Below are 27,481 nucleotides of genomic sequence, written 5' to 3'. Positions count from 1 at the left end.
CTATAACAGGTGGTGTGTGACAAAAGCTTGGAGGATCATCAGAGACTCCAGCCACCCGAGTCATGGTCTGTTCTCACTGCTACCATCAGGCAGGTGGTATCGCAGCATCAGGACCCGCACCAGCCGACTCCATGACAGCTTCTTCCCCCAAGCAATCTGACTGTTGAACACTTGATCTCTCATGATCAATATATCAGCACTGCACTTTATTAATCTTATTATCTCACACTGGACTGTCAAATATATTCCCCACAATATAACTACTGTACATATATTTTGATATACCCTATTTAATTGTATGTGTATTCTATATTGTATGTAGCCTATTGTCTACTGTACATTGTATATCATTAGGCCTATTGTGTTGTGTAAGTATATGTAATTGGTATCTCGTCACTGTCATGACTGCTATGTTGCTCGAAGCTGCACACAAGACTTGTGTACATGGTAATGTGACAATAAAGTGATTTTGATTTGATTTTATTAAAGGCAAAATATTCAATACTGTGTGGTTGCATTAATGATAGTTTGCACTAGAGGGCGTGCCACATATGCAAATAAGCTTCATGTTAAAAGCAATAGAATAGAATAGAATAGAATACATAATGACTTGTTTCATTGCATCAACAATAAGATATGCTTTCTCTATAATTATTTCCAAATAACCTTTATTTAACTTTAACATAACTAATATGATGTTTAAGGTTTTTAATGAGTGATTGTTACACAAACGAACATTCCTACTGACAGTACACTTCTCACTGAAGGACCACCTCATTCATACAGTCTTAATAGATTTAGTGTATATACATTAACAACTTTAAGCTCATCAATCATGATCCTTAGTAAAGATCAAGGAGTTCTTCACCATGGGGCCATTCTTCATTATTTAAAGTGTTTTTTGTACCACTGAAATTAGTGTCTAGTTATAAAACACACTTCATAATTTGATACATGTGCAAAATCAGAACTATATTAAACATCATCATCATCATCACCTGCACCTAGAGCTTACATTTATTAAGTTCAATAAAGAGACAGAACATTGTAAGGGATGAACCAAAACTGCTATAAACAAACTGGAAAGTAAGCAAATGGAAATAAACTGACAATCTGTTTGCGATCTGCAATATTGGACATTGTTAACAGGTTCATTGCTGCTCTAGAGATGTAAATCCAGCCCAGAGCTACGGTTGCGAACGGCTGGGGTCGTGGTGCGGCATCGCTGCTGATGGAAGATGATCAGCTGCTTTTGCTCTTTCTGCAAGGAACTTATCAAACTCTGAAAGAGAGAGAGAAAGAGAGAGACTTTGAGATTTCCAGATGCAGCTGTCTTTCACAGATTCTTGTAGTAGCCACTTATATGCAGTAGAAAAGATTAGCAAATGTGTAAATGTAATCTTAGAGTATAAGCTCCATTGCATAACTGCATTTTTCTTTTGTGCCATCACTGAATGACATGAAATGTCATTAAAATACTGTAACCAGGGTACCTTCACTTGTCACCTCCACGTCATCTTCCTGCACCACAAAGACAGAACAAACAATAAATGCATTTATTAAATGCTGGTGCTTCAACATCAACATAAAACAGCCACATGCAAAAATGACAACTGAATTTATGAACACATAAACAGACCCACTTTGTATTAGGTGTATTAAACTACCACAGTATGCATTCATTAAAGTGATTCAATGTATTTATATTATATATATATATATATATGTTTACAATAAATACACAATAAATGCATTGCATTGTAATGTATTTCAATGTTGGTACATAGTAGTTTAAAACACAAAATTTAAAGTTGGACCCATTAAACAATACATGTAATCAAACATGTAATCAAAATTGACCTTGGTGACTTGAATCGTTATGGTTACAAATCTATTCCCCAACTGAATAAAATTATTGGATTTTTACTTCCGGAATCAGACTTGCACTCACATTATCCACATCAAGCCATCGTTCAATGTCATCCATCACTTCACTCTGATCGACAGGGATCTGACAGCAGAAGAAACATGGTAGTTTACTAATGTTCATATATTTTAAATGTAAATACCAGTTCCAAACCACACCTATATATATATATATATATATATATAAAATCAATATGTTCCAGTCCTGGTGCAACCTGATGATTGGATTTAGAAGATGGTTTGAAAGTTGGTAGCACCATAAAATAAGGCTGAAAGGATCCAGACCTGAGAAAACTACACCAGTGGTTCTCAAATGGTGGGTCTCGACCCAAAAATGGGTCAAAAGTCAGTTCTGGGAAAAAAAATGCAACTGAGCATATAATCATCCACAGCAAAATAAATAGTAACTTTAGACCCTTTTCCACCCACAGTCATGGTACTTTTCCCTCAGTAACTTTCTAGATAAGAACTCTTATGAGGAACGGAACACCCAAGGAGACCTTCCCTCTGTTGCATTCACAAAAGTAACCACCACTGTGACCTCATCTAGTTAAGAGCATTTTTATTCTGACAATATTTACATGTGCGTTTCAAGAACAACAAAATCAACAACACCGTCAGAAGTCGCTGGAATTGGAGCTACACTTTTGTTTGTTCAGAGCGGTTTAATACGAAATGTGGCTGCATCAGAAAATGTAGGCAGCTGCCTTATCAGTTAATGGTTTGGACAACAGTGTTTTTGGATGAATGGAACTATCTGAACAGTTTAAAAAGCACCTTATTTCATCCTACCTTCATCCATCCTTATACAGCATTTACCAGCTTTCGGACACAGCTTGTGTCTTCAGGTTACAGGTTAAACTGGGCTCGCGAGGTGTGCGTGCGGTGCTCCGTGCTGAAGCCAGAGCGAATAGATGAGACGAGGTGGCGAAAGCGCGCTTTACCCACACAGCACACGCTGAACTCACCAGACAACTTGTTGAAAATGCATTATAAATCTATTTATCAACACAGTCTTTTATAATAAAGGCTTTTATGACACAATACAAATTATTGTACTGAAAGTGTCACTCATTGACTTAAAGAAGACGTCTTGATGCAAGTTAACCACGCAGTATCAGGCAATACTTCCCTCATGTAAACTGGATTTAGTGTACAATAAAGTTCAAGTATTCACTCTCGATAAACATCTGATTTATATCCATCAAACCAGAAAAAAGTAGTAATCCAGAAATTACTTTATTTTCAGTACAGATGTGATGAAAACTCAAAGCGTATCTCCCGATGAAGTCACGCATACACATCCATGAAAAGGCTGATTCTCTTTAGATACTTTGTTTGTTATATGTTATTTCTGTTAAGGGAATTGAAAAATTCTCTCAATCCTCCAAGTAGCAGGCTAGCAGCTAGTTTGTTTAATAATGGTGGCTGTGGAGCTCCTCTGCTTTCTCAATGCAGGTTTTGTCCAATCACAAACTGAAGCACCTGCCACAGTTCTTATACACCCTAAAAGTATCTACCCCAGAGTAGGAGCTAAAATGTCCCCTAAAAGGCTTCGGGGAACTATAGTTCGTTAGGTGCGAAAGCGACAAAAAGCACTACACCTTTAAGTACCTAAAACGTGCTTTAGTACCACCAGTGGTGAAAGGCCCTTTTTAAAAAGGGAGACAAAAACACACTAAACCCGGGGAGAAGAACCTAAAACATGTTTTAGTACCACCAGTGGTGAAAGGCCCTTTATAAAAGGGAGGCAAAAATACACTAAACCCGGGGAAAAGTACCTAAATCGTGCTTTAGTACCACCAGTGGTGAAAGGCCCTTTATAAAAGGGAGGCAAAAAGCACTAAACCTGGGGAAAAGTACCTAAAACGTGCTTTAGTACCACCAGTGGTGAAAGGCCCCTTTTAAAAGGGAGGCAAAAATACACTAAACCCGGGGAAAAGTACCTAAATCGTGCTTTAGTACCACCAGTGGTGAAAGGCCCTTTATAAAAGGGAGGCAAAAATGCACTAAAACCGGGGAAAAGTACCTAAAACAAGCTGTAGTACCACCAGTGGTGAAAGGCCCTTTTAAAAGGGAGGCAAAAAGCACTAAACCTGGGAAAAAGTACCTAAAACGTGCTTTAGTACCACCAGTGGTGAAAGGCCCCTTTTAAAAGGGAGGCAAAAATGCACTAAACCTGGGGAAAAGTACCTAAAACGAGCTTTAGTACCACCAGTGGTGAAAGGCCCTTTTAAAAGGGAGGCAAAAATGCACTAAACCTGGGGAAAAGTACCTAAAACGTGCTTTAGTACCACCAGTGGTGAAAGGCCCCTTTTAAAAGGGAGGCAAAAATGCACTAAACCTGGGGAAAAGTACCTAAAACGTGCTTTAGTACCACCAGTGGTGAAAGGCCCTTTTAAAAGGGAGGCAAAAATGCACTAAACCTGGGGAAAAGTACCTAAAACGTGCTTTAGTACCACCAGTGGTGAAAGGCCCTTTTTAAAAAGGGAGGCAAAAATGCACTAAACCTGGGGAAAAGTACCTAAAACGAGCTTTAGTACCACCAGTGGTGAAAGGCCCTTTTAAAAGGGAGGCAAAAATGCACTAAACCTGGGGAAAAGTACCTAAAACGTGCTTTAGTACCACCAGTGGTGAAAGGCCCTTTTTAAAAAGGGAGGCAAAAATGCACTAAACCTGGGGAAAAGTACCTAAACGTGCTTTAGTACCACCAGTGGTGAAAGGCCCTTTTTAAAAGGGAGGCAAAAAGGCATCCATATCTTTTGTTGTTGACGTCAAAAGCTGTACATTCAAATAGTTTTCTGGTGCAAATTAAATCTGTCACTGGCAGAATCCAGCTAAATTAGGTAGATGCCAACATGGCCAGGTTGCTAGACATGCCCTCATCCTTGAAAACCATGAACAAACCCATACAAGGTAAAAATAAAAAAATAAATACGACCCAGACTATATTAAACGTTACAGTTTGAACATAGTGTTACCAGCCACAATATTTCCTGTGTAGTGAATTATTGCCTACAGCGAATCATACTATTTTAATTTATTCATTTAATAATGATTTTTTTATATATATATATATATATATATATATATATATATATATATATATATATATATATATATATATATATTATAGTAATACATTTCACTGTTTGATTCTAAGGACATTTTGAAACAATTACCACAGTTACATTTAATGTAAAATCTGGATTTTGAAGCAAAACCATTTGAGAACCACTGAAAAAACAGCAAACCTTCCCAAAGAACATCCAGTAAAGATCCTCAAAACATGCAAGCAACAGAGCAACACAAAGAAAGAGAAATGACATTCAGCATTCACCAAAGGGGGAAAAAATGGTTCACAATCTGAGGGGAAACAAAACCCAACTCAGCCAATGGCACATCAAAATGCAAACCATCTCATCAGCTAATCAGACCCACCATTCCCTTTTCAACCATCCAATGAAACTGAGGTGAGCTGCTGAGGGAGGTGGGGTCTAGACTTTCATCCTTAACATAGACAGACAGCCTTTATAAATGATGGACACATATAGTGTGGCATCCAATAGCAAGTGAACACAAGTAAAAACACATACTAAATGCTGTTCCAAAGGAGATACACACATAATTAATGCTGTTCCCTCAAAATACAAAGAGATGCCATTTGCAAGCTCTATTTCAAACATGATATCCTTTCTTTAGGATTAAATAATTCAGAAATGCCTACCTCTCCAATGTCCTGTTGCTTTCTTTGTGTAGCATCCAGTCCCCCAAGTGCTGAAGAGGTTTCTGGACTGTCCACAAACCACAACAAAAGATTAGTTACTAGGTTATTAGTGGCACTTTCGAAGGCATGCATCCATGTTACTATTGTTCATACGTAGAGTTAAAATAAAAGTTCACCCAAAAAATGAAATTCATCATTTAATCACCATCCTGCCATCCCAGATGTGTGCGACTTTCGAAAAATATCTCCGCTCTGCAGGTCCATACAATGCAAGTGAATTGTGACTAAAACTAGTAATTTAATTCCATTTTTACTATACATCTTGACATCAGCAGTCTCCACGGTGATCATGATTTTAAGCTTGATTCAACTTTCTAGCGCCATCTAGCGCTCTGCGCATGCATTAAGCACTAGGAAGTTCAACAATGGAAAGATATACAGTGAAAATGGAGTTACATATTGGTCTGTTTTCACTTAAAATTGATTAGATGACCTAAAAAGACCTAAAAAGACTTGGATTTAACCACTGGAGTCATATGGACTACTTTTATGCTGCCTTTATGTGCTTGTTGGAGCTTAAAATGTTCAGTCCCCATTCACTTGCATTGTATGGACCTACAGAGCTGAGATTTCTTCTAAAAATCTTCATTTGTTTTCTGCAGAAGAAAGAAAGATCACACACATCTGGGATGGCATGAGGGTGAGTAAATCATGACAGTATTTTAATTTTTGGGTGACTGTCCCTTTAAGGATTTGCTGTATACATATATGTGCTGCGTTTATAGGACTTTTACCTTTTTTGCAGTGAGCTGCTTTTGTTTACATCTGCCTTTGTGCCTGTAGCAAATTTTAAATCATAATTATGGTTTATTAGCTACGAAAATACATATTTCAATAAAACACGAGCAGAAATGATAAAGAAACATAAGGAAAAGTGACACTTACTTAACCCTGCCATCTGATTGGACAGTGTGTTGACAGTTGATTGGCTGACTGCACAATGAGCAGTATTTGCTGCCTTCGATTGGTTAGGAGTTTCCGAAGCAGCACCGAGGTCAATGAGGTTTGTGTAAGCTGGGCTCTGAAGTAAAACAATGAAATATTATGCACATTTATTATCAAATCATTTAGAACCAACCTTTGCTCATTATTGTGTATTTAATATTAAATATATGTTTTCTTACAGATTGTGCATTGCTCTGTATGCTGAGATGTCTTTCAAATCTAAACAAGAGAGAAGTTGGATAACACTAGTGGTGAGACAAGTAATTAAATTCATTTTATGTGTGTTAATGTAAGACTTTCTAATTATAGTTTATCTCTCCATCACGATCCACCTTTTCCTTAAGCGCGAAAATCGTGACATCAGCGGTCTTCTTGGCAATCATGATTTCAAGCTCGATTGCACTTCCTAGTAAGAAGTGTAATCGAGCTTGAAATCATGATCGCCAATGAGACCGCTGATGTCACGATTTATAATGAAAAGGGAGTTATACTTTGGTCTGTTCTAACCCAAAATCAATTTGATCACTTTAGAAGACGTTGATTAAACCACCGGAGTCTTATGGATTACTTTTATGCTGCCTTTATGTCCTTTTTAGAGCTTCAAAGTTTTGATCACCATTCACTTACTTTGTAATGACCCACAGAGCCTAAATATTCTTCTAAAAATCTTCATTTGTGTTCTGCAGAAGAAAGAAAGTCTGGGACTGGCATGAGGGTGAGTAAATGATGAGAGATTTTTTATTTGTATTTTGGGGTGAACTATCCCTTTATAAACTAACTAACACTTTATAAACTATAAAGGGAAAGTTTTCCATCTAGATCACTAGTTTCGGTTGTCTTTTGCTTCTTATAGAGACCAGAACCAGAAAACTCACCAGCAGCAATCAGAATCATCATAGCGCCGCCCAGTCAAGAAAACTGGTGGATGCGTTTAAATTGAACAAATTTGACAAGAAAACAGCTTAGCTTGACTTTATTTAACCTATGTCTGAAATTGTTACCATCATTGTAAATGTATTTATTTTTTACTTTATTAAAAATAACATTTACACTGTGTTGTATTATATAATGGTGAATAAGGAATAAGGCTCGTGCTCATTAATTCACCCTATTTTTACAAGTCATCTACACCTTGCAGGTCCCCTTTGCATTGATTAAATGAGTTTATGAACACTAATGGATGCTCACAACACATTCATAACATCATGACATTAAACCATCGATGACATGGTTTTTCCTCTAACCTGTGATATTGTGCAAAGGTAGTGTTCATGTCATCATTGACCATTAGTAACTGCTCTGTAAGTTTTTCATCTGCCAGTCTGGGTATGAGTTTGACCATTCGGCCCTGCATATCCTTGCACATGGAGTAGAGCTGCTACTGACCAGAAGAGAGAGGAAGGTGAGTGGAGAGAAAAAAACGGCAGCTATGGGCAACAAATTGTAACATTTATGGGTTGTAAATGTATGCATTATATTAAAGGGATAGTTCACACAAAAATGAAAATTCTGTCATCATTTATTCACCTTGATGCTGCTACAAACCTGCATGACTTTCTTTCTTATACGGAACACAAAATTAGATGTTAGGCGGAATGTTGGCCTCAGTCACCATTTGACATTTCTTACATCATGTTTCCTTACAATGAAAGTAAATATGTTGATTTAATGATTTAATAAAAATGAACGCAATTAGTTATGCCCCCAACCTGTACGTAAATTCCGTAATAAGGACTATTCCTACCATTGGAGCAATTTAAGCTTGATTTACCACCTTGATGCTGTAGGAGGCAGTCAATGCACCAGCTGCACAGCTGTACAATGAGCAGGAAGCACAGCTTCGCACAGACAGGCTTTTGTGCTCGAAAACAGGTGGACTGAGCACAACAGAATGCAGGGATTTTGAGATGCACTTTTCAAAGACATATACAAAACAAGTGCTAAGAGGCGCTGAAAATGATTCAGATGCGATGCAACCAAAGTTAGACGTTCCAAAAGCACCAGTCTGACGCATACCAAACATTAAAAATAGAGCAGAGTGAAGTAGGCCAATAATTGGGTTATGTTCATGATATGGAAATAAAACAAACAATATTTTGGCTTTAAAGCCACTTTTTGTATCATCTAAATACTTAGCCACAAGAGTACACTGTGTATACATACATTATACATACACACATATACATATATAGGTATACACACACACATTATAAACTGTATGTATATATAAAGACTTTGTATATATATATATTTATATGTATATAAAGTATGTGTATATACTGTATGTAAAAGATGTTATATATTTGAATTATCTGAATTTTAATATTTATTTCATAGTATATTTATAATAATTTTAATTATTCAAAATGACATTTATTTGTTATAATTTATTATTACATATTGATATTAATTTGATTACAAATGTTAATCGATTGACAGCCCTAAATGAAAGTGAAGTCTACTTTTGTTGTTTCACAGAAGAAAGAAAGACATACAAGTTTGGAACACCATGAAGTTGAGAAAATGATGACAGAATTTCATTTTTGGGTGAACTGTCCCTTTAAAGAACAAATATGGACGTGTACATGCTGAAGAAAGACAGAGAGTGTTTGTATATTCAGGTGTGCGTATTTAAGCTACTTTTAAGTATTTTTAAGCACATTTTTAAATTCACTAGTTCATGTTAAATGGTCCAATGTAACAAGTGGATTTTTAAATGCTTGTATCAATCTCCATTACTATGAGTTTAAAACAGTTGCATGCATCGTAAGTATAAGTGACCAGTAAGATGACATTAATGTGTTTTTTAATAATTGTTATGTCTGACAGTGTCTATGTGCATTCCTTATTGAGCACGATTGGTGTTCGCCTCTTATTAGAGAATGCTGTTGTTAATATTAAGCTCAATTCTCCATTATTGAGCACATGTGTGCCTCTCCCTTGTGATTGGTGCACTGTGCATTAAGTATTTGATTGATGTTCATAAAGTGGACGTTTGTGTTTGTATCTTCCTTGACAACTATTTAGTGCTTCTCTTGCATAATGTTTGCAAGAGAAGCAGCAGAATCATCTCTGAAGCTTTGTTCTGTGTCCCCTGGTTAGTTGAGCATTTGCTTTTATTCTTGCGCCTGAACCCAACAGTACCAATGTTAATCTGTATATATATTAGGCTGAAGTGTGTTGACGTGGTGAGCTTATTGTATGTATGAGCCTTTCTCACTGAAGGCAAGTTATTGATTTGGGCTTTAGTGGGGTGGTTTAACAATGGTTCCAATTTTATGTTTTAAGTGCATTCATAATACATTTGCCATTGCAGGTGGCCCTGTATAACGCTAACTGCTGTTTCTTCATACCCGTTTCTTCAAATCTGTTCCTTCGGAGTCATTTCATTGTTTGTATGGCCAAATAAGAGCGGTCTCTCACGAATTGTGCTCAGGTGCATTCAAGAAGACAGAAAACCATGTTTTGTGATAATAATGTGGGAAATTGCACTATAAAAGTAACTTTCACTTACATTTACTCTTGAGCCGACAATTTTACAATGATATCATTAGCACGTTAGGTTAAAGAATATATGACTATATCATACTGGCATAAAACTTGAACTCTAATGGCCATCGCTTGTTGAAGCTGGAGAATTATGCCTAAAATTATCAGATGGGCTTTCGTTGACTGGCGCTTGTAAGGGACTGTCTGGAAACTCCACCCACAGCACTAAAACGACGGAGGCGTCCAAGAATGAATGAATGGATTAATTCAGTTAAAGGTGTAAGTTATACATACAATTTAATATCTTTGGAAATGTTTTGATATCAGTGTTTAAGACAGAGCATGCACGGCAGTTGATTTGAACACTTGGACACCAGTGATGTGGTCTTTTCAGATGGTCTCTTATGCACCATAGGCGAATAATGAATAAATATTGAACTTAAATGACACTTTACCCCACTAAATATTATTATGCAGTCATAATGCATTGATGATTTGTTTAAATATAATTAGTTTGGTCTATGATGTGGAACCGCCGCTAGTGTGGGTGTGAGCGATTCTAACCTGCATCAGATCGGTGTCGGATTGCTCAATGCTTCCGGGCTCCATCTGTGACATCATGTCTGACATCACCGAAAGATTATTTCGTACCACTTCCAGTTCGGCATTCAACTGCTTAATCTGAAACACAGCCACTTGCTGAAACCAACAATAAATGGCAAACACCACTTCAAAAGTTTGGACACACCTACTCATTCTTCATTTTTGCCATTTACCACATTTAAGAAAAATAGTGAAGTCATCAAAACTATGAAATGACACAAATAGAAGTATGCTCTACTAATCAAAACTAGCTTATATAATAGCCACCCTTTGTGTAGATTACAGCCAATGCACAAAATGGGCATTCGCTCAACCAACGTCATGATGTGCATCCTGAGATGCATTTTAAACAGTATTGAATAAGTTTCCATGTATGCTGGACACCTATTGGCTGCTTTTCCTTTACAATCTGGTTCAACTCATCCATTACATTTCCTTTTTGTGAAGAAATACAAACACAGTTACAGTTTATATTTGTCTGCAAAAGTCATTTCAAGCATTTAAACGTAAGCCTTTCAATGACAAGGTTTTTGAAAAATGTATCACGTGCAAGTCCAAACTTTTGAAGAGCACAGATATGTAGAGATAAATAGAGTTCCACAATAAAGTGATGTAATATGCAAATGAAAATCATAATTTGCTACATCAATGCCCTCTGACTGGTTTCTCTCGTTTTAGTCTGGTTAGTCAATCAAAGGCATTTTGTTCAGTCCTTAAACCCACAATGTTACAGCCCTAAACACCCTTTAGCGGGACTGTGACACGTTAGTCTGCAGGACTGCTTGTGTTTTACCTGTTGAGGTGACATTGTGAGGGGAGTCTCTGTATTCTGTGGTTGCGATGCATTGACTGTGTGCTGCTCTGCATGCGCTGTTACCGGAGACATGGAGTCAACACTCTGTTGGAGTCAAGCAGTCATAAATTAATAAATACAAACTAAGAAAATGAAACTGAATCAGGGGACAAAGGCATAAGTCTCTTGAGAGAGGATCTATTAAGATGGTATGGGGTTCCAGCAAAAATACTTTAGTTATTAGCAGTTGCCCTTGCAAGAACCACTGATATTATTGCTCATACGTCCCTATTTTATATGCCAAAAACAATATGTCTATGGAGTAGGGTGTCCGAGTCGAACGGCTCTTTCCAACTGTAAGTGCTATATTTATCAAGATAGTTGTTCCTTGTGCTTAAATCGTGCTTGTTTACAAACCCAGAGTATAAAAGAAAACAAATTTTACCAGCCGAGAGCAGTATGCTGACAGTAACTTTTTCAGTGTTTAAATACTTTCTCCAATACCAGCTTAATATGCAGAGACAACTATTAGTAAGCAATTCTCGAAAACTGTAAACACTGTGTCTTTGTGGCACAATCAACTTCCTGTTTGTTTTGAGCGACCTGTCAAGCCCGAAGCAACAGCATTGACTCAACCAATGGCCAGAGTTGGGTTAGAGACTTTCCGTTTGTTCGATAAACAGCACATAGGGGGTGTAATATGGAAGGCTGTTTGAAAACAACGTTTATTTTGTAATTCCATATGGTGGCGCTAGTGTCGCAGAAATTCAATTGCACAATACAAAATTACGTAATTAAAACGTGTCTTGTTGTTTGTGCTATGAACATGAATTAAACCTAACATGGCCTGTTCAGGAAAGGGGTGCTATAACTTACTTAATAAGCTGATTTATGATGTTCATATGGCAGACAATAAAGCAGGCAAAATAAACCCTCGACTCGTGCTCAAAATGCTCAACCGTCCTGTAATTGTGTGATGAAAGGTGGCGAAAACCCTACATGGACCTGTAAGCAACTACCTAGAACCATCCAGAACAACTGTAAAGCAACATGCTAAAATCCACTCAGAACACAAATAACTGTAGAACCAATGTAATGTTTGCTGAAACTATAGTTACCATGGTACATTTTTGTGAGGGTCTTCTATGGCATTATAATTGTTTTTACATTTACATTTATGCATTTGGCAGACGCTTTTATCCAAAGTGACTTACAGTGCACTTATTACAGGGACAATCCCCCCAGAGCAACCTGGAGTTATGTGCCTTGCTCAAGGACACAATGGTGGTGGCTGTGGGGATCGAACCAGCAACCATCTGATTACAAGTTCTGCGCTTTAGTCCACTACGCCAGATGTGCATGACTTACTTTCTTCGGCAGAACACAAACAAAGATTTTTAGAAGAATATTTAAGGTTTGTAGGTCATTTCAATTCAACTGAATGGTGGCAAGACCTTTGAAATTCCAAAAAGCACATAAAGGCAACATAAAAGTAACCCTTACGACTCCAGTGGTTAAATCCATGTCTTCGGAAGTGATCATTTCAATTTTGAGTGAGAACAGACCAAACTGGTCATCTTATCTTTGGAGTCTCTAGGAACGATCATGATTTCAAGCTCGATTACACTTCCTAGTGCTTGATGCATGTGCAGAGTGCTTGATGGTGCTACAGTGTAATCAAGCTCAAAATCATGATCGCCAAAGGAGACTGCTGTCAAGATTTACAGAGAAAAAGGTGTTACATTTTAGTCTGTTCTCACCCAAAATCGATTGGATCACTTCAGATGACATTGATTAACCCACTTTTATGCTGCCTTTATGTGCTTTTTGGAGCTCAAAGTTCTGGTCAACATTCACTTATATTGTATTGACCAACAGAGCTGAAATATTCTTCTAATAACCTTAGTTTGTGTTCAGCATAATAAAGAAAGTCATTTACATCTGGGATGGCATGAGAGTGTGTAAATGATGAGACAATTAAAATTTTTGGGCGAACTATCCCTTTAAAATGTGAGCATTGACATAATTACAAAATAGAGCGCAACAGTACCCGGCCAATTTTTCAGCCTTATTGGTTCCAGAAGAATTTTTCACATTCATTTTTCCATAAGTATTTCATAAAATCCTTCAGAAAATAGTTCTAAGCCATGAACCACACCAACCAGCTGCGACGTGAATCACAACATTACAAACTTTTTTTGGGAGGAGAATTTATAGTAAAAATGGACTTAAATATTGAGATTTTTTCTCACCAACAACTATCATATCATTTCAGAAGACATTAATAAGCCTTACATTTCTGCCTTTAAGCCCACCAAAAATGGTCCCCATTCACTTCCATTGTAACCTCACTGTAACCTCGATTTTAACTTTTTTTTTAAAGGAGGGACCAGTCGAAATTCAATTTTGTGGTTATCAACATTATGCCACAAAAGCTGTCGATTGAGGTGGTAACACCTATAAAAAAGGTTCCACTAGTTAACATTAATTAATGCATTAATTATCATGAACAGTCAATAAACAAAATATTTTTATATCATTAATAAATGCTGTAAAAGAACTGCTCAATATTAGTTTATGTTAACTAATGATGTTAACTAATGTTAACAGTGTTACCATTGAGCTTAACTTGTATTGAACCGGGAATATTCCTTTAAACAAGTTGAAATAACGTGGACCGATGGCTTCAACAGAAGCATAGACCATCGATGAACAACCTTGGTGCTCACGATAGGTCTGTCTTTAAAGTTTTATAAGTTATTGTTAAAATCAATTTGCCTATGGAGAAAACGAATGGGATTTTTACTTCCGGAAACCTACCGTTGCGCTCTATTGTTTTAAAAACATTGAGTCTAACAGTATTGGTTTGTGTATACTGTGTATTTGCACAAGTTATACCCTGTTGGGAGTGTGAATAGGGGAATATCCATTCAGTTCTGTCGCTGGAAACTCCACACCTCTCCTCCTGAGATCCTCATACACGGTCACAACCCCAGTCAGATCTGGAGAACTACGAAAGGCATCGGACCACGCCTAGTGAGAGAGAGCACAAGATCAGATGACAGACACACCCTGTGCTTTGTCTGAATACTAAGCACCAGTTGAACTGACAAAAGGACTTGTTTGTTTTTTGGACCTGTATCATGCTCAGCACTCTTTCTTGAAGAACCATTGGAGGGTTATTTTTAGGCAGTAGGGATTGCACTAAAACGTTCTCCACAAAGTCTCTGGTGGACACGTAGATGTGAAATTTGTGGCAGCAATTCTTAACACAGGCCTCCAACACCTGCAGCAAAACCAAAGGCTCATTGTAACAATGTACTAGCAGAATACTTCAAAAGAGAGTATAAGTGTGAAAGTTGTGTCTAGCTATTTAAAGCAGAAGTGTGTAATTTGCAACATTGGTTGAACAAACAGATCTGTCCCGCCCCAAATTCATGCCAGTGGTTGAGTTAATGTTGCTGTTTCAGGCTGGTCTGGATGCTTAAATGAATAGCAATGTTTTGATAGCACCTCAGAGCCACAGTCTTTACACTTCTTTTGGCTTGCATACTGTATAGTCGTCTCTACATATTAAACTGAGATTAAAAAGCTTTAACAATCAAGTATGTGCCGAAATATGGAACAAGATAGATAAGGAATTGGTGATGTTGACAATACGTTTGACACTTACACTCAAAGCTAGCATGACCTCTTTAAAATTTCTATTTCCCAAGATCCTCTTCTTTATTGCTCTGACTGCATCTTTAGGCCTACAAACAGTATTGCAACAAAGCAGTTAAAATGTTATGCAAATCAGAAGTGGTGTAGTGGTCTAAGCACACAACTGGTAATCTGGTAATCAGAAGGACACTGGTTCGAACCCCACGGCCACCACCATTGTGTCCTTGAGCAAGGCACTTAACTCCAGGTTGCTCCAGGGGGGATTGTCCCTGTAATAAGTGCACTGTAAATTGCTATGGATTAAAGCGTCTGCCAAATGCATAAATGTAAATGTAACTAAAACATCACATATACTGTTCAAAATGAAGTACAAAAAAGCTTTGGACCATTTCTGGTTGGTTAAATGTAAGCAAAGTACATTGTTTGCAAATGCCAGTTGGTTTGATATTTTGTTACATTTACATTTATGCATTTGGCAGATGCTTTTATCCAAAGCGACTTACAGTGCAATTATTACAGGGACAATCACCCTGGAGCAACCTGGAGTTAAGTGCCTTACTCAAGGACACAATGGTAGTGACTGTGGGAATCGAACCAGCAACCTTCTGATTACCAGTTATGTGCTTTAGTCCACTACACCACCATCAATGTTATTTAATGCAATGACTTAAATTTCATTGCCATGGCAGTATAAACACACATCCGTCCTCAGCATACATACCCGTCCTCTGTTTCATTTATTATGTCACAGATCTCCATGTTGAGGCCCCAGTCTTCTGATGGGAGAGAAGAACTGGTGGCCTGTTCTAAGCGAGAGACAAAACAAAAATCAAACACACAATGGTGCATATTTTAAAGAACGCAACAACATGTTCTGGCTGAAAATATCTTTCTGCTTATTCACAACTAAACAAAATGCAGAAACACAGATCTACCCAAAAGCAAACAGACATGTATGCAGGTTTATTAACCGCTGTTTGTGTTGACAAGCTAACAAGTATAGGAAACCCTTTTAACTAGGGATGCACCGATTGTGAAATTCTGTGCTGATGTTTAAAATAACAATTTGGCTGATACCGATTTTTTGGTTTGTTTGTTTATTTTGTTTTACTGTTATTTAATCCCACTTTTGTGCCAGTGAAACAAAGAAATCTTCATTATAAAAATAAATGAGCTGTTTTGAAGTCTTTCAGCCCTGCATCACACTATCTTTGAATGAGCACAAATTCAATCATACAAGTTTATGAAACAACGTTTAATATAACCTTTCAAATAACAAAGATTCATTTGTGAAAAATTACTTTTAGCCTGCTTATACACCTGCTATACACCTGCTATACACATGCTATACACCTGCTATACACCTGCTATACACTTGCTATACACATGCTATACACATGCTATACACCTGCTATACACCTGCTATACACCTGCTATACACCTGCTATACACCTGCTATACACCTGCTATACACATGCTATACACATGCTAAACACATGCTAAACACCTGCTATACACATGCTATGCTATACATAAATCACAGACCAGACAGTAAAATACTCCCACACCACCGACATTATCTTGCACTTATTTGACAACAAACCACACGTGCGCGCGGCATCCGTTGCCCTCTTACGTCATGCCAGTCATGTCTAGCCAGTGGCTGTGGGTGGTATTATAGTACCACCTGTTGGATCTTCTCCGAAACGGCAGCTGGCTAGGCAAATGTTGTCCAAGTTGACCGCAAATAACCAAGACATATAATCAGATAAATATCACCAACTGCCATGCCATCGTATTTGCCGATAGGCCGTTGTCAGTCAACAAGGCGAATATCGGCCGATACCGATGTTTGGCCGATACATCGGTGCATCCCTACTTTTAACATTTAATCATGTGCAGTATACAAATGATAGATATCTGCAATAAAATTTTCACTAGTTAAAATGATGATAAAAGTAGTATCTGTAACTCAATTTTCAATTGTAGAATTTCACAATGATCTGTGGTTTACTCCTGTTCAAAACGCAATTTAAAAATGACAAAAACACAAATCAGCTATGTGCTTACAAGTCGAAACAATTTTTATATCAATAATGGGATTGTTACTAGTGCAAATGTCCATTCCTGATATCAATAACTGAATTACAACTTGTAAATATGCTTTAATATTATTTGGTTTTTACTAGTGCTGCACGAATAATCATATCACAATCGCAATGTCAGCCTGTTCGATTATATGACGGCAAAATGTTTTTTGTGGCGATTTTATTAAATAAATAAGTGCATGTGTGGACGTGACAGCCCATTCTCTCTGAGAGCTGTTTGCCCATTACACCGCTAATAAAGATGACCAGTCTATAATGATGACACGTGAGATGACAGGAGCGCTGCAGCTTGAGTGTCTGATAGAAACACAGATCACAGCATGGCATTTGTCTTTATATCAACCTTAATTAAGCTTCAAATAATACGGGAGCATGCCATGTAAATAAGCACAAACTCCAAAACTGTCATTCTCGGTGTGGTGAGAGCAGCTTCAACCAGTCGCGGAAGAGACCCGATCTGAGCGGGAGTCGAGACCGGGAGAGATTTAAAGTTCTGCCGGGTGATGCGCACTCTAACACGGAGATGTGTTAGAGTGCGCATCATTAGTAGCGTATTAACGCAAAGCCAACGTGTTTTTAACGTCACTATTTTGATCAGTATGGTACCACCTCCGCCTCATTTTGAGCCAGAAAAACCCTGGTTATATGGCGATATTTTGGCTTTAAGATAACCGACACCGAGCAGAGAAAGAGGTACTGTGCAAAATTAAAGTTCCAAGCAAGTTGACTCATGATACCATGTGTTTATTATATCGCAATATTAGCCTCAATAATCGCAATATGACATTTTCCCCAAATCGTGCAGCCCTCGTTTTTACTACTGACAATGTTAATTTCAGATATAATGTAACTAGTAATAAAGTAATAAAGATATATTTAAATACTCTTCAGTGCACTGATATCTGAAAATCCATTTCCATATATTTAATATATAAAATCTAACATGTTGACATTTACAAATATAAAAAATGAGCATTTTTACTAGTTGAAATTTCTTTTTTATTTTAATTACTAAAAAAAAATTATAAATAACTTTTATACGCTTATAAAAGTTAAATGCTTTTCCCCACAGCTCATGGTCATTTAACTAGTGAAAAATGAAATGCTGATATCTATATCCTCCTGCACATGATTACATGTCAAAATGGCTTGCAGTAAAAAGTAAAGCTCCTTATTAACAGAATCATTTGTAGATTAATTAACCATAAATCGATCTTACTATGGCATTCATCTGACATACAATCACATACACATTCAAACAAAAGCACTGACTTGCCTGTCTACTCAGCTCTGCTCTTATATCACGACATTATTGTTATCTTACTCATCAGTGGTGTGGTTTATATCTCCAAAACAACCCCATAGATACAAGCACTGAACTTACTGTATGGTGACATAATGATAATAACAACAGTCATCAAGAGACCAGAATAACTTCAAAGAATTCTCATATTTACAGTAACTCATTATGGATTACAGAAATCCCATCCACATTCATAACTGGTACAGCTGAGCTAGTGCTGACTAACACGCTGTACATGACTTGTTGTATTGTTTACAGTGCTTAAGGCTCAGCATCTGGGCAGGGAAAACAGGCTTTTCAGCAGCTTGAAAGGGCACGTTCCATCATTACACTGCCTGTGTTGTTGTATAATGGGGCTAATAACTTTTAAGGAAATGTTCACTCAAAAAAACTATATTAAATGATTATTTACTCACACATTCAAAATATCTAAGAACGAACAGGTGTGATGTAATTTTGAACAAACCGTTACCAAAACGAAGGTGTTTTTGAGTTTGTATCGGTGGTTCTAACAGCTCGCCAGCGCAAACTTTCAGGAAAACTTCTTACTGGCTGCTAAAAATCTTACTGCCTTTGGTCCATATTATCGGTCAGGTGTGACCTGGAGCTCCACCTACTTTGAGGCCGACATCTAATTCCTGTTCAGTCAGTTAAGATCGGTCAACATGAACACACCGGCGTGTGGAGTTAATAGTGAGCTGGTCAAAATTGACCTGCATCTGTTCGATCGTTCACATTGAGACATTTTCCAAGAACATGTCATTGCAACATACAATTTATGTTTTTTGTATAATTAGTCAACAAAAGGAATCAAATCCACTCAAATACTGTTAAGTGCTGCTTCCCTCATGTGCCATCTGCAGCCATTCACAGCACTTTTATACACCTATCTTTGCAGTAGTATCAGTGTCATCATAAATGACAAAAACCGCATGCAATCGGTGCATATTATGGCTGCTTATAGCATGTAAACATTACAAATTACCTTTTACCAACTGCATGAATGGAATCATTTTTATATCACCAGAGCTTGAATTTGAAAAAGCCTCCGAATTCATGATCTGGAAAAAAAGAGTGTGTAATTTGATGTTATCAAAATTGATGCTGTTAATTTTAAATATTTGAATAATATTTTGTGTGATTTCTCCACCCAAAAAAATATATATTTCAGGTCGTGAAATTCAGGTCTCAATATTCAGGATGTTAAATACGGGTTGAGAAATTGGAAGATGACATCCGGAGCAAATGAACGTCGATGTAATCCATTTCTCTCTTTGACAATAGCAAAGCGATGGAAACTGCTCAAAAAAGTTATTTTAAATGAATTCATGAATATATACACTCACCTAAAGGATTATTAGGAACACCTGTTCAATTTCTCATTAATGCAATTATCTAATCAACCAATCACATGGCAGTTGCTTCAATGCATTTAGGGGTGTGGTCCTGGTCAAGACAATCTCCTGAACTCCAAACTGAATGTCAGAATGGGAAAGAAAGGTGATTTAAGCAATTTTGAGCGTGGCATGGTTGTTGGTGCCAGACGGGCCGGTCTGAGTATTTCACAATCTGCTCAGTTACTGGGATTTTCACGCACAACCATTTCTAGGGTTTACAAAGAATGGTGTGAAAAAGGAAAAACATCCAGTATGTTGCAGTCCTGTGGGCGAAAATGCCTTGTTGATGCTAGAGGTCAGAGGAGAATGGGCCGACTGATTCAAGCTGATAGAAGAGCAACTTTGCCTGAAATAACCACTCGTTACAACCAAGGTATGCAGCAAAGCATTTGTGAAGCCACAACACGCACAACCTTGAGGCGGATGGGCTACAACAGCAGAAGACCCCACCGGGTACCACTCATCTCCACTACAAATAGGAAAAAGAGGCTACAATTTGCAAGAGCTCACTAAAATTGGACCGTTGAAGACTGGAAAAATGTTGCCTGGTCTGATGAGTCTCGATTTCTGTTGAGACATTCAGATGGTAGAGTCAGAATTTGGCATAAACAGAATGAGAACATGGATCCATCATGCCTTGTTACCACTGTGCAGGCTGGTGGTGGTGGTGTAATGGTGTGGGGGATGTTTTCTTGGCACACTTTAGGCCCCTTAGTGCCAATTGGGCATCGTTTAAATGCCACGGCCTACCTGAGCATTGTTTCTGACCATGTCCATCTCTTTATGGCCACCATGTACCCATCCTCTGATGGATACTTCCAGCAGGATAATGCACCATGTCACAAAGCTCGAATCATTTCAAATTGGTTTCTTGAACATGACAATGAGTTCACTGTACTAAAATGGCCCCCACAGTCACCAGATCTCAACCCAATAGAGCATCTTTGGGATGTGGTGGAACGGGAGCTTCGTGCCCTGGATGTGCATCCCACAAATCTCCATCAACTGCAAGATGCTATCCTATCAATATGGGCCAACATTTCTAAAGAATGCTTTCAGCACCTTGTTGAATCAATGCCATGTAGAATTAAGGCAGTTCTGAAGGCGAAAGGGGGTCAAACACAGTATTAGTATGGTGTTCCTAATAATCCTTTAGGTGAGTGTACAGTATACTATACATACATATATAGCAGTATACATACATATATATATATATATATATATACAGCCTACATTTGTAATAATGTGCATAATGTCTTTTCTTTGGCAATTCACATAGAACAAATCTGCTGAAAAGGCCATTAAAATTATTCACATGCATCATAGCAGGGACACTTAATTCATACACTCGACGGTCTATGAATGGCTATGCCAGATAGAGTTTTTATATAAAAATGTATTTTACATTTGTTTTTTGTTAAATTAAATTAATGTATATATCGGTTTTTTTATTATATTGTATTAGTGTTATTCTTATAAATTTTGACTCAAGAGTTACGCACAAGAATTCCAATGTACTTTTACTGCTTTGTGCAAATGGCAATAAATCTAAATCTAAATCTAAATCATACATGCCCAGATAACATGATCCCCACGTGATCCATAACACCGGCCAATCTCAGCGGTACAAAGGTTTGTGTTGTTTAGTGGTCTGTGTGGAAGATCACGCCTGTATGAATGTAAGAGCTGCTTTTAACTCACGAAGAACACATGAAAAGCGAAAGCAACAGAGGCAGTGTTTATGACTAACGTTACCATTGTTGTCTGGTGGTGTGAATACAGTCTGTGCTTCATAATCTTATGTGTTGTTTATTAACCAACATTAGTATATACACATAAAAAAATATACTGTACACTGACATTATAGTGCTTTTTTATTATTATTATAATGTGTCACATGGCATTGTCTGGCTGTTATGAACTTATATACATAGATGAACATATGTACTGTATTTGATATGTGCACAGATAACTGAAATGTTTAAATAAAGCAGAAAAATTCAAGTGTTTTATCTCTGTTCTCCCCCTTCATTGCTGCTTGACTTGGACGAAATGAAGCCATGTCACCAGAGAGATAAAACTTTAATGAAAGAAAAATAAAATGTTGGCTCTGGTAAGTAAACAGCAGTATCAACTTTTCAAGATTTATAAATAGAAACTAAACTTTTGCTGGCTTTTGTCGCATCCCTCGCAGTCACTGTCTGAAAGTAAATGGAATTTTGATCACAAAGGCTGCGTGATCATACAGTGATGTCACAGTGATGCAACAGTGATGCAACAATGATGTAACAGTGATGCAACAGTGATGTAACAGTGATGCAACAGTGATGTAACAGCTCAATATGCTCATGCATTACCGTGAATTATAATTGTTTTGGTATATGCACAAATTGAGTGTATAGGAAATGAATATAATAATACCTAATTAATAATAGCTACAGGAAATGACAGAATACTTTATAGGCCTCAGTATTATCATTACTATGTTTTGTGTGTGTGTGTGTCTGATTGTTAATACTTAAATAGAAAAAGTGAGGCAGAAAAAGGCTGACTCGTGTTACTCGTGTAATGATCGTGTAATGATCACTCGTGTAATGATCACTTTTTATATTTCATGCATGCATTACATGCAAGACAAAATAAACTATAAGAGAATACTGCGGTCTAATTTTAGTAAGGGGTACAATGCAAATGCACATAGAAGAACACTTCGGTAAAGTATAAAGATGGAGCCCAGAATTGTATTATCATGAAGGTAACGTGGTCTGCCTGAACATAAGCATAATAAATGAGACACTGACAAATCATCAGTAGTCTACAAATCTACATATGAGGTTAGACTATCCAAAAAAGCGAGATGGCATGCTAACTCAAGCAATCCAGACTGGTAATGTAAACAATTAAGAACAGAATATCAAACAGCCAAGACATGCAACACATTACAACACATTATTTCCCATATTTACAGTATCAACAAGAAGCAGCTACCTTGGATATAATGATTAAACACACTCTGTTGTTCTCTGATGGCAGAGAAATATATATATACACACACACACACACACACACACACACACACACACACACGTTCAATCATTTTTGATCTCACAACCGTTTAACAGACGTATAGAAATCTATCTTTTTATTTTTAGATATATTAATTAATATTTCGAGTACAATTATAATATTTGTTTTAAGACTTGCACTTAAAATGAGGTTTGATTATTCATTTCCTTTGGTAAATGTCCTTTGCTCATATGATTGTGAAATAAGGTTCGTGATGAAACTTGCCATTAGGTGAAGGATCCAATTTACTGATGAAGTTGATCTTTTCTTCAAAACATATTAATGAAACATTATAATAAGTATCCCTAAAATATACCTTTTTGTGTTTTCACAATGCTGTTGTCACAGTTGTTCAAAATAACTTTTTGCGAATGTCTCTTCCTTGCATTCCCGGATTCCCATCCTTGAATTTCTCAACCCGTATTCAACAACCTGAATATTCAGATCTGAATTTCACGAACTGAAATCAATCCCTTAAGAATAAAAACTTACATTTCACAACCTGTGAAAATATGTGCAACATATTTCCGATAACATTCCTTTTAAACAGCTTTTTTAATTCAAGTTCTGGTGATATAAAAATGATGCCATAAATATTACTTTAAATTAGGGATGCACCGAAATGAAAATTCTGGGCCGAAACCGAAAATCCAGGATGCACTTGGCCGAAAACCGAAACCGAAATTTTTACCTATTTAAAAAAAAAAAAAAAAATGTTGTGTATAATTGTATTAAAACTTTTTCATTCATTTCATGAATTTAATTAATCTGAATTGAAAAACTACAAACCAATAAAATAAATCACACTTTTATTGAAAGTAGCACCCCAATATTGGACAAAAAATATATTAAAACTATATTAAATATTCTTCTTCTTAAAATGGGGATTTTATTAACAATTATCCAAATAATGTAAAGTTTTAGAAAACTATTATATGCAAAACAAGAGTCAAGAAATGAACTTAGCTGACATCTTTCAAAAAGTTTAAATATGCAACAGTAATTTTAATTAAAACAACAGGCAGAACACAGAATGGCAGAAGGCCTCTATTCCACTGATCTATATATAACTATAATATATAATTATATATATAGATCAGTGCTCTATTCTGTTTATGTAAACGTATGCACACTTTAAGTGAAAATGATTGTGCAAAACAGCAGTAATTGAACTAAATCCAACCTCAACTGTAAACGACAGATGTATCCTCAGGTGAAGAACAAGTGTAATGTAATTGCTATTCACATCATATTGGACCGCTTTCTATTTAACTACAAGTGACAGGTTTCTCTTCAAGAACAAAAGTTGCTAAACGTTCTGACAGTCTCTCCTGTCAGAAAGCTCATCAAGAACATGAGATGCTGCACTGAACAGTCTCTCACTCTCTGTGCTGGTGCTTGGGCAGATAAATACCTGTGCGCAATCCGCTCAAGCAAAGGAAAGCGGTCTTTGTTTATGCGACCGTAGTCAAGGGGATTGTCGCTTCTGGCGTAGTTCAGATAAATACGTCTCAAGTTGTGGTGTAGCTGCGCTAGTTGTGACATTTTCCTGTAGAATCTCTTGTTGTATTCTGTATATATATATCTTGAAAGTTCTGCTGAATAAACACAGCAGATCGCAAATTTGATGTCCTTATCAGAAACTTTGAAGAATTTCCACACCGCTGACATGATCGGCCTTTGTTTGGTAGCGCTGTGATAAGGGCTAGATCGATCCAGATTGAAATCTGAGCACTGAGGGGCGGGGCGAGGAGGTATATATTTTCGGCTCATATTTTCGGCCTTTTTTCTCTTTCGGCCGAAAACCGAAAGTGCTGAAAGTGCCATTTTCGGCCGAAAATTTTCGGCGGCCGAAATTTCGGTGCATCCCTACTTTAAATCATAATCGAGTGGTTAAAACAGCTTCTTTTACTGATTTCATGTGAATTACACACTAAGGCCATGTTCAGACTGCAGGCAAATCAGATCTTTGCAGGCGTTCAGACATAAACAACCTATCTGCATGGGTTGCTTTGGAAACAATGTTGGCGTACCCACATGACGATGCTTTCAAAACATATGCGGGAAAAATGGAGGTGCATCATCTCGCTCTCCAAATAAGCACCCTGTCCTAAATTTATACAAAAGTTTAGCGTAGACATTAATTTAACAAGCTCTTTTTGTCTGAACTCTGACAAAACAATGGCACACTTATGCTGGTCGTGTCACTACACTCAGAAGCTTTGGAAAGATATTTGTGTTTTTGTCAAATGTAATTTTGCCAGGCATATGAGAAACATTATATTTGGGTATTTTGACTCGGACCCCAGAAAAGAAAATATCTGTTTTGTTATTAATTTAAAAAAATTTCCCAAGCAAATTTTACATTCACAAATGCACATATTCAAACGGTAAACCTGTTTTATCTATTTTCTTAAAATAAATGGAAAATTATTGAAATGTGATCTCAGTATCTGTTAATAAGAAAGCTATAAGGACTGTTAGTATTTGTTCTGCTTTTGGGCTCTTCATGTGATCTTTTTTATGTGATATAATGGCCCTCTTATTTATTTTATTTTTTTTTACATTATTTTTACAATTTATAAAATGTATTTATTTTTTATTGTTGTTTTTTATAATTGTTATTGTTGTTATTATGTACTGTACGTTTATTGTATTTTTTTGTTGAATGTAAAAAAATGAATAAATAATAATTAAAATACGAATAATAAAAATTAATGAATAAAAATAAATAAATAATAAATATATAAATTAAGCGCCCGGTCCAGTCGCGGGGCAGAACTCCTATGCCACACAAGAAAAACTCAGAATAATGACACAATAATGACACAAAAGATCATTTGATATCCGAATTGAGCAGGCAGAGCGTCCGGACTGAGACGCATCTGAAAAAAATCTGATTTCAATCGCATTTGAAACCACCTCCTGATGTGGTTTGAATCATATTCGGAAAAATCTGATTTCATGTGTTTTTTTTTTTTGCTGTCCAGACTATCAAAGACTCATCTGGATATGCAAAAAATCTGATTTTAGAGGCAGTCTGAACAAGGCCAGAGATGAAGGCATCGAGTCATCGATAACACATTTTCATGTCATATTATTTTATGTTTTACATGTCGCCTTGATGGTCCTCATTTTTAAATGCTCCTCTAAAGCCTCCCCCAGGGGTGTGGCCAGTGTCTGAATGTTTGCAAACAGCATGTCCTTGAAACTTTTCCTGGCTTTGAGTGAAGAATGAAGAAGCATTTCTCTGTGAGTGTGCCGAGGCTTTTAGTATTCCATAGAAGAAAATAACTGCATATGGGGGAGCGACATGAGGGTTAATAAATAATGACAGAATTTCCCTTTTTTTTTTTTTTTTTTGTGAACTATGCCTTTAAATGTATTCAGGCAAACTGAAACTAATATTCATCAAACAGAGACAGCAATCCCGGATGAGCAGAACATTGCGAAAATTTAGCTTTTGTTATAATTAGGGTGTTTGGCTGGAACAAACAGTCCCAGTCCCTCCATAACTAACTGCTATTGAGATGATTTGACTTGCACTGACCAAGACAAGACTACACCATTTGAAAGTGATAAAAATATTGCCACCAATACTGTGTTTCTAAGCAAAAACAAGTGTATTGAGTTTAACTGGACTTAAGAATAATTCTTTGGTTGAAATAGTCCTTTTCTAAATAAGTGTAGCAAAGAAATGGGTCAAAACGTCATTAGGGTGCATTGAGACGTGAAAAATGCCAACAAACACTTTATAACCTGTGATTGTACTCTCGACTGTATTTTCCCCTGGCATTGATTTTGTATGTTCTCAGAAATGCAATAAAAAAAAAAAAAAATGGCAACAAACCCTTCGCCCCGCCTTACTTCACCACTATTGGTAGATAGCGTTTGATTGACATGCAATTGTACCAATCATGAGAACGGCCAGCAGTTTTTGATCCCGCCTTCGATATTGGATTGAACGAACGAGATGTCGATCAAATTTAATCGTATCATTTGCTGTTATTGATAAAATTATGTATACGTGTTCATATTTGTCTTGTAAATAAATTAACCACACAAATAAAAGCACATTTGTTAAAGTCACTGCAAACATCACGCAGTCGTACCCAAAACATTACGTTAAAATTATGAAGTGCTGAAATTATACTCGCGGTAATTATACTCGTTTGATACATTAGTCGTCTAAAGTGTGATACTAACCTATTAGTTGACCCACAGGTGTAGAAAAAGGGTTTCCTATGAAAAACTCCATCCTCCGAGAGAGTTTCTCTCCTGCACCGAGCTGTGCTTCTTCTGGCTGATCAGTTGAAGAGCTTAAACAAACTGAATGCATTACGTCACCTCTTAAAGTGACAGCAGCACAATGAAAATGGAACACTTGCGTACTGCATACTT

The 27,481-nt window shown here is 36.9% G+C and overlaps 1 protein-coding gene across 2 annotated transcripts; it reads right to left on the bottom strand.

The window, feature by feature from the left end:
• Window positions 1–473: 473 nt before the first annotated feature.
• Window positions 474–27,409, bottom strand: LOC127647301 (target of Myb1 membrane trafficking protein-like). 2 transcript variants are annotated; one of them, XM_052131469.1, is made up of 16 exons: window positions 27,287–27,369; window positions 15,928–16,007; window positions 15,217–15,295; window positions 14,680–14,829; window positions 14,442–14,576; window positions 11,544–11,648; window positions 10,712–10,828; window positions 7,903–8,036; window positions 6,838–6,877; window positions 6,599–6,734; window positions 6,448–6,490; window positions 5,654–5,720; window positions 5,368–5,436; window positions 1,952–2,011; window positions 1,494–1,521; window positions 474–1,282 (listed from the first exon to the last, which is right to left on the bottom strand). In XM_052131469.1, the coding sequence occupies exons 2-16, from the start codon at window positions 15,963–15,965 to the stop codon at window positions 1,188–1,190; spliced, it is 1,296 nt and encodes a 431-aa protein (XP_051987429.1). In that variant the 5' UTR covers window positions 15,966–16,007; window positions 27,287–27,369; the 3' UTR covers window positions 474–1,187. The 2 variants fall into 2 exon arrangements, with proteins under 2 accessions (XP_051987429.1, XP_051987428.1); XM_052131468.1 differs by lacking the exon at window positions 5,368–5,436 and having other exon boundaries at window positions 15,928–16,012; window positions 27,287–27,409.
• Between the last annotated feature and the right edge of the window lie 72 nt (window positions 27,410–27,481).

This window comes from Xyrauchen texanus, chromosome 8, assembly GCF_025860055.1.
Source record: "Xyrauchen texanus isolate HMW12.3.18 chromosome 8, RBS_HiC_50CHRs, whole genome shotgun sequence".
In the NCBI taxonomy this organism is placed as follows: Eukaryota; Metazoa; Chordata; class Actinopteri; order Cypriniformes; family Catostomidae; genus Xyrauchen; species Xyrauchen texanus.
Note: the sequence above shows the minus strand (reverse complement) of the source record. Positions and strands in the feature narration are given on the sequence as shown.

Coding starts and splice junctions, on each gene's coding strand:
- LOC127647301 (XM_052131468.1), bottom strand. CDS start 27,338: ATGGAGTTTTTCATAGGAAACCCTTTTTCTACACCTGTGGGTCAACTA. Junction 15,296..15,927: donor ATAAATGAAACAGAGGACGG/GTATGTATGCTG, acceptor TACTGTTTGTAG/GCCTAAAGATGCAGTCAGAG. Junction 6,878..7,902: donor ACCTTTGCACAATATCACAG/GTTAGAGGAAAA, acceptor TCTCTTGTTTAG/ATTTGAAAGACATCTCAGCA.